General features: G+C 38.1%; 1 protein-coding gene across 1 annotated transcript in view; it reads left to right on the top strand.

Annotated features, from left to right (window-relative positions):
* OVCH1 (ovochymase 1) overlaps positions 1–12,002 on the top strand; it is a 47,926-nt gene that overhangs the window by 23,110 nt on the left and 12,814 nt on the right. The window contains 6 exon segments of the mRNA XM_042467869.1: positions 1,338–1,410; positions 2,392–2,587; positions 4,318–4,472; positions 6,153–6,309; positions 9,840–9,975; positions 10,988–11,127. Of these exon segments, the coding sequence (XP_042323803.1) occupies positions 1,338–1,410; positions 2,392–2,587; positions 4,318–4,472; positions 6,153–6,309; positions 9,840–9,975; positions 10,988–11,127 (857 nt within the window).

Here is a 12,002-nt window from a genome sequence, read left to right as displayed (position 1 = left end):
TATTTCCTCTACTCCCTCTTTATTTGAGGGATTTGCAAGGCCATTGCCATTTCAGCTAGTCTGAATTTGTAAGGAGTTCCCTAGAGAGTACTAGATTGGTTACCTGCGCTCCCAAATTCATGGGTCATGGTATTGTCCTAATAAGCAAGTATAACATCAGATAATCTTGATAACTGGAATTTTAGATTATTCATGGACAATAAGCATGTGGCTTTAATTTTTTAGGCTATTTATTTATAATAGCAAATCATTTACACACACACACACACACACAGAGAGAGAGAGAGAGAGAGAGAGAGAGAGTCTCCTTGGGAGGAATGTAGACTTCTCAGTCTAGACACATTCGTATCCTAATTTTTACATTGCATGAAAGGAGTCAAACATCTTACATCATATTAGAGCATCATATTGTTAGGAAACATCACTAAGGCAGCCACAAAGACTTACACCGGTAAGGAATTCAACATCTTTCACAGCTCTATAATATAGTGATAATTTGAGTAATTCTATACATTTCAAACAGCCATCTGCAGAGAAAGCCAAACATTTCCACAGGTGCTGCAAAATAGAATTATTTGGTATACATTTCTATAATGGGCATCTATCTAAATAGCTTTACTGTCCCCAGCATTATCAGTTATGGTGCTTATTTTAGGAACAGCAGAGCAGCTGGCTGTTAGCTGTACTCCTCTTCTCTCTCTTTTGGACCTGTGTTTATACTGTCTCAGACTTCTCCTGTCTGTTCCTCTCTACCTATCAGGAGTAATTGGTCATCTGTTATCAGCCACTTAGTGACAATTTTTTCTGGTTGTTTGTTCTTATCCAATTAGACAAGCCATGTAATAGTCTGTTTGTTCAAGATCACCAATCATCCAACTGGAAATTAGATTTCGCTGGTCTTTTTACAAAGCCACAATTCATGCAATCACATAAGGCATTGGTGGCCTATAAAAAGACCAGTTAATCATTAATCTGTCATCATTATTCTGTCTACTTGCCATCAGGTAATTGCATCATATATCACTCAGCATGATTAAAGATTATTGAACCGATTAAGTATACTTCTTCTGTGTATATTTTTCTGCCTCATTTAGACTTTACTATATTTACTTAAGTGGCTGAATACCCAGAACTGGCTTCATTATATCTTGTTAGCTCTATGAAGACACCGGTCACACAGTACACTTACTGCCATTCTTTCTACCAGTACAGAGGCTTCAGGGACTTAAATTTTGCAAAATATATGCAAATTTAGCATTCTGCCTGTAACATTAGTACTGTGAAGTGGAATGAGAAATGCAAGATTCATTGCAATGTAAGCTTTTAATCTTTTCTAGATCAAAAGATGTCTCACATTGGACTGTTGTTGCTGGAGACCATGACAGAATCCTGAAGGAACCAACTGAGCAGGTAGAACAGAGAAGCTGTAAAACAGTGCTGTTTTTCTTTCCCCTTCTCTATATCTCAGCACACATGGAAGGCTCCCAATCCAACTCCCTGCCTCTCCACTTTGGGCTGGGAGAGACTCCTTTGTAAAACCCTGAAGTATTGTTGCCCCTCACAAGGTCAACCTCTAATTTAGGTACAGCCTAAGATGAAGGAGAAAATGGCATCCCATCCTTATTTCTCATATGGAAGAAAACTAGACTGGAAGTTAACAGGGCAGTAAAGTGGGCCCTCCTCGTTCGCTGGGTTAGGGGCACAGGACCCTCATGAAAGTGGAAAAACTGCAAATAAAAAAACACACTTTTAACCCTTAAAAACACCTCTCTAGGAATCTCTAGGTCCTTCAGGACAAATCGATGGTCAACATCCACCAGACGTTGACCATAAAAACACTTTGGAAGACCTATAAATGCCTAGAGAAGTGTTTTCTCTAGGAATCTCTTGATCCTCTAAAGCAACTCTATGGCCAAAAAGGTTTAGGAGTTTCCAAACTGAGTCACAGGCCAAAAGTTCTACCCCATTACACAGTAGAAGGGGTAGGGAAAGGTAAGGACTATTTAAGCCATTATGATCTTGGAAATTATATGGCTTCTCAGAGGCTCTAGTTAGCTTGCACAAGGGCCAATGTTTTGATGTTTGCCATTAGCCTAAGAGAAAGGTAGATGCAATTATTATTATTGAAAAGTATTTTTTTAAAAATTATCTTTGGTGAAGATGAAATTTATAGGAGTATGTGCAGATTATTTAAATTTTTTCCCTTTGATAAGGAAGAAATCTGTAGGAGAATGAGCAGATTATTTATCAAATCTAGACAGGAATGTTGTGAACCATATTTGTAACTAGAATGGCAGAAGAAAATGGCTGTTACAATTAAAAGGGAAAGGTTGGTGCCTGCTTCTCTCTTGGTAGCCTGCTAAAGCTGTTGACTGAATCCTTTTCATGCAGGTGAGAAGAGTACAGACCATTATAATACATCAAGACTTCAATATCACAAGTTACAATTCTGATATAGCACTGGTCCATGTAAAAGCTCCTTTCTCCTATAATGCTGTGGTGAGGCCAATATGCCTGCCCAATTCCACTGAACCTTTGTCTTCATCCATGCTTTGCACCGTGACTGGCTGGTGGAGCACCCAAGAAGGTAGGTCCATTTTGTCCATTGAATGTCAATAATTAACGTTCTTTATAGCAGGGGTAGGCAACTGTAATGGGGTCCAGTTTCACTCACACCTCCAAGCTGTATGTGCACATTATGGGCAACCTGGAAGTGACATAACATCACAGCCAGTTTTGCTTTCAGACTATTTTCATCTTTCTTTCTTTCTTTCTTTCTTTCTTTTTTTCTTTTTTTCCCCCCCCCCCCCCTTTTTTTTTTTTTTTTTTTTTTTTTTTTTGTGGGGAGGTATGCTATATTTGGGGGCAGTTTTTGCTATTTTTTTCTTTTTTGGTGTGTGTTTTTTTACATCATTTTTTTTAAATCCAGGGGCTTTGGGGGTTTTCTGGGGGAACTGGAGGTTTGCATATATGCCATATATGGCCCACGGACCACACTTTCCCCACACCTAGCCCATGGGACAGGAATGGCAATGCCATCGACAATGTTCTTTGTGCACTTGTTAATGTTTCGTTGTTAAGGTGCTGGCTAGATAGTCAGAATTATATTAAATGAATTAAGTTTATTCCTATGTGTAGCATCTTATTCTGATTCCATTCACACTTGAGTCACATCACAAGTGAAGTCTACGGATGTGTGAAGAATATCTTCTGTTTAATTTTTCTCACATGTTTTCCCACTACGGAAAATGGGTGCAGACCGAGTACATACTGTGTCTGATAATCTATTGCAGGATGTTGGAAAGCAATAAGTATCCTGAAGTATCCATCAAGTCAGCCACAACTTTGACTGATCCTGTGAATGAGAGATCTCCAACTCACACTGTTATCAACAGCCCTGCTCAGGTCTTGCAGACTCAGGGTCATGGCTTCTTGTTTGAGTCTATCCATCTGTCTTCCTGTTTTCCTGCTGCCTTCTACCTTACTAAGCTTCATTTTCTTTTCTAGTGAGTCATGTCTTCTCACGATGTGTCCAAAGTCATCTTGCTTCTAGGGAGAATTGATATCTGATTTGGCCTAGGAACCATTTGTTTGTCTTTTGAGCAGCTCATAGTATCAGTAGAATTCTTCTCCAGCACAACATTTCAAATGAATTGATTTTCTGCTTATCAGCTTCATTGTCCAGCTTTCACAACCATACATAGAAATGGGAAATATGATGACATGAACAATCCTGACTTAGGTAATCAATGATATATCTTGATACTTCAGGATCCTGTATAGTTCCTTCACAGCTCTCCTTTCAAGCCTTAGGGCATGTCTACATGGGCCAAATAAAACTCTCATCTAGTTTTCACATTGAGCTGTCCAATGTACAGGCCGAATGGGACCAAATTCAGGCTTTTCATCACCTTAGGGATCTAGTTCAGAGGGCGGAAAGTGGGGATTTATCCTGGTTTCAAACAGAAAATCTGAATATTCACATGTGTGTATGGAGAACCCTTACAGTAAAAAAGTTCTTCCTAAAGTTTAGGTGTAATCTCTTTTCTTGAAGTTTGAATCCATTGGTTCATGTTGTAGTCTTGGAAGTAGCAGGAAACAAGCTTGCTTCATCTTTTACATTAAATTTCTTCAGGTATTTAAAGATAATTATCATATCATCTCTCACTCTTTCTCTCCTGTTTGCTTGTCTCTAGGCTTAACCTGGGTGCATTTAATGTTTTCATTTTTATGTTCCTTACAAGATTTCCCCACTTAGTCTTGCAAATAAAATAGTGGGGGTCATATGTGTTTTTGTGCCTCTTGACTTTCCTACAGTTGAGGACCTTGCCAACCGCTTACAACAGGCTCGAGTACCCATTCTCAGCAATTACATCTGTGAGCAAAGCTATTATGTTAACCACCCTGGAGGGATCACAACTGGAATGCTTTGTGCTGGTTTTGCATCTTCAAGAGGTCAAGATATCTGTCAAGTGAGTTGGCACTAGATGGAGAAGGAGCTTGCTGGGTTCACATTTCCCTGTATAAATATCCATTTTATATTTCCCATGACTGGCAGTGGAATAAAGTGCATCTTGCCTTGAAAATCACTGTGTGTCTGAGGCTTGGCAAAGAAAAAAATGTGCAAAACCCATGCTTTCATAATTTAAAATGTGCATGAATAAACATATGTATGCTCACAAACTTCAGGCAGTGGGGAAAATGGTGGAAAAGGAATATGGTAGAACATTATATTTTGGGGAAAATACACACTAAAATATGTACAGATTTCTATGCAGCAAAATAAGAAAATATTGCAACCCAATATGGAATTGAGACTGGACAAGATGAAAATACCAATGAGATTGTCGGAAATTTAACTAACAGTTTTTCATATCCCTGTCTGACAATGGGAATTAGTTACAACTGGTACAGAAAGGGGAGATGAATGCTCCAGCTGTCCTGATAAATCCTCTATTATCCCACTTTTTCAAGCTGCTTTTACTATGTTCTAATTTCTCTCTTCTCCTACCTCTTTCCCCATTTGTCATCAGACTACTTAAATTGCTTCAAACTGAGTTCAAATTGCAAAAGTAGTTTGAATTCAGTTAACTCAGCGGGGGGGAGAGAACAGGAAGGGGAAGAATCTTAGCCTTCCCAGTAAGCTCAAGCCAGAGCAAACTTCTGCAGTTTTTCCTAACTTGTTTATTTTTTCTCATTAATGATTTTTTTTGTCATCCTGAGCACACCCTGACCTTGCTTGGCCACACGTGTTCTGGTTAACTCCCATTGTGGGAGAAAGGCAGGATATAAATCTTTAAAATAAAATAAAATAATAAAATTTCACCTGTAAAATGGTTGGAGAGTATGGGGAGATGGCTTTTAGAAAATTTCTGGAGGCATACATCAAGTTATACTTACAAAGGCTTGTTTAATGCAAAAGAATAGGTCAAATAAAGCAGTTTTCATTTTGCAAACTAGTAAAATGTGGATATATTCAGAGTAAAGTTTGGGGTACTTATTAATCTGAGTTTGGTAACCTTACTTCTTGGACTACAACTCCCAGAATCTTCCAGCCAGCATAGCCACTGGCCATGTTGCTTGGGTCACTCTAGCAACTCAAGTCCAAAAAAGCCAGCATGTTAAACTCTGCTACCATCACTTATTAAAAACAGCTACATTAGTAGTTTTAAAATAGTAATTCTTCCAAGGAGTCGCAGCAAATGTGGCCAAATCCCCAGTTTGGTAAAAAGTAGTTTCATGAGCAGTGTACCAGACAGAAAGAGCCTTTTCTTCATTGAACCTCAAATGTTGAACTACAGTCCTTAAATGTGTTAAATGGACACCATCTTTGGCTCCATACAGACAGGCCAAAATAAGGCTGCTTCGGGTCATTTTGGAGGTATGCTGTTTAAATGATGCATGCATCCTAAGAGTCCAGAAGGCACATCAAAGCTGTGCTCCAGTCCTTAGGATTGGATTGTGGCTTTGGTGCAGCTTCCAGTCTCTTAGGACACATGCATCATTTAAACAGCATACCTCCAAAGTGACCCGAAGCAGCTTTATTTTGGCTTGTCTGTATGGGGCCACTGTTATCTTTTTTGTGCCAGATGAAGTGCAGCCTATAAAATGTAAAACTGAACTCTTTTTGGGGGGCGGGGATGTGTGTGCAGGGTGATGCAGGTGGCCCATTGGTTTGCCAAAATGAAGAGGAGCCATTTATACTCCATGGCATTGTCAGTTGGGGTGTTGGCTGTGCCAGGCCAAAGAGACCAGGTGTTTATGCAAGAGTGAGCCACTTCTTAGAGTGGATTGTGTCTAGAATGAAAGGTAAGCGCCTTAATATTCCTCCTCAGTTCACTGCATGGAACTAAATATGACCTATCACTAAGCTCTGTTTTCTTAGGATATCTGAGCTTCACTGTCTGGATATCGCCATAGAATTTTGCTACACTTCAACCAAAGTAAATATGGCAATGACAGTTTGGTGTACAAGAAGGATTTTGTAGTTTGCTTTACTGTCTACATTTGTTTTTGTTTTCTTTTAAAAGATCAAGCTTTTAACTGCTTTCAAATCTATCCATTGTTTAATTATATTTTAACTTTTGTTTGATGTTGTGGGTTTTTTGTTGTTGTTGCATTTGTATCAATTTTTTAAAGCTGTCTTAAGTCACAGGCAGAGAAAAGAGTGGGATGTAAATATAACACTTACTACTCTTGAGGAACTCAAGCAAATATAACATTTAATACTCTTGAGGAACTCAAGCAAAGTAATTGCATGGAATACCTGTTTGATGTTAGCTGCCCTTGAGTCAGCCTTGACTTATGGAGACCCTGTGGATGAGACTTCCCCAAGGCTCTCTGTCCTCAACCTCTCTGCTCAGGTCCTGCAGACTGATGTCGATGTCTTCCCTGATAGAGTTTATCCTCCTAGCATGTCGTCTTCCTCTTTTTCTTCTGCCCTTCACCTTTCCTACCATCATTGCCTTTTCTACTTATTCATTTTTCCTCATGAATAATTTGGTCATCTTGGCTTCCACAGAGAGTTCAGGCTTGATCTCTTCTAGAACCCATTTGTTTGTCTTCTTGGCTGGCCATGGTATTCTCAATACTCTTCTCTAGCACCACATTTCAAATGAATTGATTTTCTTCCTGTCAGCTTTTTTCACTGTCCTGCTTTTGCATCTGTACATGCAGATAGGAAATATTGTGGCTTGGATGATCCTTACTTTAGTGTTCAGAGTTATTCCTTACATTTTATGATTTTGTCTTCTTCTGATTTCTTGACTTGTGATCTATATTTGAACCAAGGTATGGGAACTCTTTGTCTCTTTCATATTTTCTAGGGTGAATTCTTGTATACCACGAAATATGGTATACCAGTATTGACCCAAATAGTTCTTTGTCAAAACATGCATGCTGAGCTAAGTCAGACATGGAAGAAGCAGCCTGGTATGATTTTCATACTTGATCCATGCTATATATTGCACTGATGTATTTGGCTTCTGTGTGCACAATATCTTTGAAAATGTGCTCAGATCAAACACATAATTTTCTTCCCTAGTAATTTCTTACCTGCCAACTCAAGGGAATTGTGTCAGATTTATTTATCAATAGTAAAATGTATGGCTTATTTTTCTGTCTCCTAAATAACATACACAAGTATTGAAACATTAAAAGCCAGATGATAGCTTTTATTTCTTTTAAAATAAAAATAGTAATAACATTTCTAAAGTTAATCGTTGTTAACGATGGCTTGCACACACAGATAACATTGTAAGATGTAATCCTAAACATGCTTATTAGGGAGTAAATATTATTATTATTATTATTATTATTATTATTATTATTATTATCCTGCCTCTCTACAAAATTCAATCGGGGCAGCTTACAAGGTTAAAATATACAGTCTGAAGCCTCAGCCAACCCCTTCTGAGTAAATGGGTTTAAGGAAGCATAAACAGTAAGATTTTTTTAAATGATTTCATTTGTGATTTTATTACCACAATAAGAATTACAAACAGATAAGGCTATGAGTTTAAGCACACATATCCTGGCATGGGGTTGGCCTTTCATTACTTGGTGGATATAGCTTTTAAGATCAATTTGTGTAAAAAAAAATTGTATAATTTGTGTGGGTATTGATATGGCTTCAAGATTAATATAAGAAATGAAACAAACTAATATTGAAGCTATTGATTATAAAATTATAAAAACAAACAAAAAGAAAAAAATATATTCAGAAAGACCTTGATAAACTAGAAAAATGGGCTGAAATCAGTTAAATGACATTCAACTGAGATAAATACAAAATTCTAAATTTTGGCCACAAAAACCAAATGTACATGTATAGAATGGGGGATACTTAGCTCACCAGTGAGAAAGACTTTGAGATTGTTGATCATAAGTTGAACATGAGTCAGCAGTGTCATACTGCAACAAAGAAGGCAAATGCTATCTTAACCTGCATTAATAGAAGCATGGTTTGCAATCAAGGGAGGTAATATTACCCCATATTTTGCACTGGTCACAACTCATCTGGAGTACTGCGTTCAGCTGTGATCATCGTATTTTATGAAAGATACAGACAAGTTGGAGTGTGTTCACAGAATGAAAGTTGAGGATGATAAAACATATGGAAAACACACCATATGAGAGGTTAAAATAGCTGGTCTTGTTCAGCTTGGTAAAGAGAAGACTGAGGGACTGATCACACTCTTTAAATACCTCAAGGGCTGAGACAAAGAGAAGGGAGCTGGCTTGTTCTCTGCTGCCTCGGGGTAGAACTAGATCTAATGGCTTTAGGTTATAGGAAGGTAGATATTGATTGAATATCAGAAGGAAGTTCTTGACAGTGAGAGAGGTCTGGTAATGGAACCAATTGCTTAGAGCAGTGATGTGGTCCTCTTCTCTAGATGTCTTTAGAAAGAGGCTGGGTGACTATCTGCTGGAAATGCTGTAGGTCAGCGTTTTTCAACCTGTGGGTCGCGACCCCTTTGGCGGTTCAATGACCCTTTCACAGGGGTCGCCTAAGACCATCAGAAAAAAACATATTTCCAATGGTCTTAGGAACCAAGGCACCACTCCTCTATGCTTCGGGGTCACCATAACATGAGGAACTGTATTAAAGGATTGCGACATTAAGAAGGTTGAGAACCACTGCTTGGTTCTCTTGGCAAGCATTGTTCAGAGGAGGTTTTCCATTGCCTTCCTCTGAAGCTGAGAGCATGTGATTTGCCCAAGGTCACTCAGTGGATTTCATGGCTCAGCTGGTCTCCAGAGTTGTAGTCCAACACTCAAACCACTACTCCACACTGGCTCTCATGTTATGACTTTAAGGAACATAACAACACATATGCAGTATAGCTGATGTATAGATGTAGTATAAGTGTCAGTAAGCTAGTCTTATAAAATTTGCTGATAAACCCACAATTTTATATTGCACTTCAGCTAACTGATGCATGACATCCTGCTTCACATAGTTTGTGGGCAACAGAGGCAGTTTTCAATCCCATCTATACAATCGTTTTTTACCATTGGGCTAGACAAGTTCTCATAGGCTGCTACAGAAGTATTTTAATCTGTCTACAGAAATGGATTTTAATTTGGTTTCATGGAATAAAACAACAAGCCTTTTTCATACAAATTCCATCATTATATTTCAAGGGGGCACTCTTAACAATGGGATTGTTTTCTTTCTGTTGAGATCTTCTGAGATCTTCAAGTATAGGGTTGAACAGAAATATTTAAACCAATAAATACATAAAAAGTTGTCAGCTGGTGACACAAGGATTGTCCAAACAGTAGGAATGGCATCAGAATGGGAGATATTTATTGGTTAATACCTTTCTCTCTACTAGGTCCCAAAATGGGTAATGGTATGAATTATACTGATGTGAACCAGCAGCTTATGCACTGCGAAGATGTCGTCCTGACAGCTAAGGAAGGGATAATCCGTTCTCCAGGTTTTCCTGACAACTATCCACACTCGACCAGGTGAGGCCATGGTTTTCCTTTTGGCTCTATGCAGAATCGAGAATCTAGTTGTCTGTTGATTGTAGGCCCATCTTGTATGTCACAGCCTTCTCCATCCAGTCCCCCTCCAGCAGTGTTGGACTATATAATGATGGAATTTGTATGAAAAGGCTCATTGTTTTATTTTATTTAAGCTTTCAGATTTTAATTGGTAATGGCAGAATGATCTTTTAATGGGGTATGCTGTCTTCTTATGTCTACTGTGCTTTGAATGTGTTTTTAACACTTGTAATTGATTTTACAGGTTTTTTTTAATGGATTATGTAAACTGTTAGCTATATTTTGTTTTATATTGTAAGCCATCTTAGGTCCCATATCAGAAGAAAGGCAGGATATAAATTAAATAAACAAAACCAATAAACAAAATTGTATGAATTAAAGCTTCACTTCTGAAATATGGTTTTCATTGCCTTTCTGTCCTAATAAATATCTCCGTGATTTAGGTGTTCTCTATATCTGTTCCCTTTCAAATCAACTTGTCTTTCACAGTTTGTCTTCTCACATCCTCATTATTAAAATGTTGAACATGATTCCTTTTTTTTTCTTTGTGTCTCTGAGACATCTGAGACATAGCAAACTCAGCTTAATTTAAAACAAAAACCTTTCCTAATGTGATACTTGCTCTGTATGGACCAGAACACCCATCAGCCATAACCAACATGGCTAATGGTCAGGAATGATGGGCACTGTGGTCAGAAACATATGAAAGTCATAGTCCAAGATCCCAGAACACCCCCACCGCCCAAGAAGACCTGATCCTGGGTATATGAGCTATTTAGTAAGCTAAGGTTAAACTATGTTTTTGTGATTAAGTTAATGGGAAACTGTATTTTATACTAATAGGCATGCAAAGGGAGGAGGGTCTTAATAGATTTTAGGATTATTTTTGATTTGGTGAACCATGGTTTATTAAGATTAATTTATTCAGTGTGAACTAGCTATAATTTGAATTATTTTGTTGTTGCTACCATAGCTGTCACTGGAGGATAGTCGCTCTATTAAATGCCATTGTTCAATTGGATTTCCTGGACTTTGCGATTGAAAAACCTCATTCTAAATGTTATGGTGGGCTTACAATTTATGAAGGATTTGGATCTGCAAAAGAAGTTCTTGGTGAGATGTTTCCTAATAACAGTGAAAGTACAATTCAGTTACCATTCCTCATTTTGAAGAATTGTTTTTTTACTCACTTGAAAAGTTGCAAAAAATAAATTAAGAGAACTTTCTTTGCTTGAGGCAAAGGTTTCACACTGAAATAAGAAGGTTAGGATTGGACCTTCAAGACATTCTGCCTGTTAGAAGCTATTTTTTTCTTGGTTAAAAATATCTGTCACAAGAACAGTGTACAGATAGATGTTTCTCTTCCAAGGCAGGTTGTTTTTGACACCTTAAGATATCTTGCATATCTCTCTAAGACCATCATCAGGGTTCCATGCTGGAAGAAAAGTGGGATATAAATAAAATAAATAATGTAATAAATAAATATAATTCCATAAACATTTGATTATACCCACTGTGCGGTCCATAGGAAGCTGTCTTATTCTGTTGGTCCATCTTAGCTCACCATTGTACATGGGCAGTAGCTCTCCAGGACTTTTGACAGTGATCTTTCCAACCCTTAGCTGGAGATGCTGGGATTTGAACTCAAGACTTTCTGTATGCAAAATGTATGTTCTGCTAGAGAACTCCAACAGTCCACTCCTTAATCTCTGAAGAAGGAAATGATGATACAAACATGTTGATGGGAGAATGTGTGTCCCCTAGATGTTCTTGGACTTCAACTTCCAGCATTCTTTACTAGTTATGCTGACAAGAGCTAATGGGAGTTGCAGTCCCAATAATATCTGAAGGTTTGCAAGTTGTCCACTTTGGCTGTCTGTTGGGTTTTGGGGCCAGTATCCAAATAGCTACTTCAGGTGTGCTCTCAGGAGTTTATCAGACAAGAGGAATTGGAAGTATAATCCGGTGGCAATCTGAATGCAATCATG

Source organism: Sceloporus undulatus, chromosome 5 (genome assembly GCF_019175285.1).
Source record: "Sceloporus undulatus isolate JIND9_A2432 ecotype Alabama chromosome 5, SceUnd_v1.1, whole genome shotgun sequence".
Lineage (NCBI taxonomy): Eukaryota > Metazoa > Chordata > Lepidosauria > Squamata > Phrynosomatidae > Sceloporus > Sceloporus undulatus.
The sequence above is the reverse complement of the archived record's forward strand: the minus strand, read 5'-3'. Positions and strand labels throughout refer to the sequence as shown.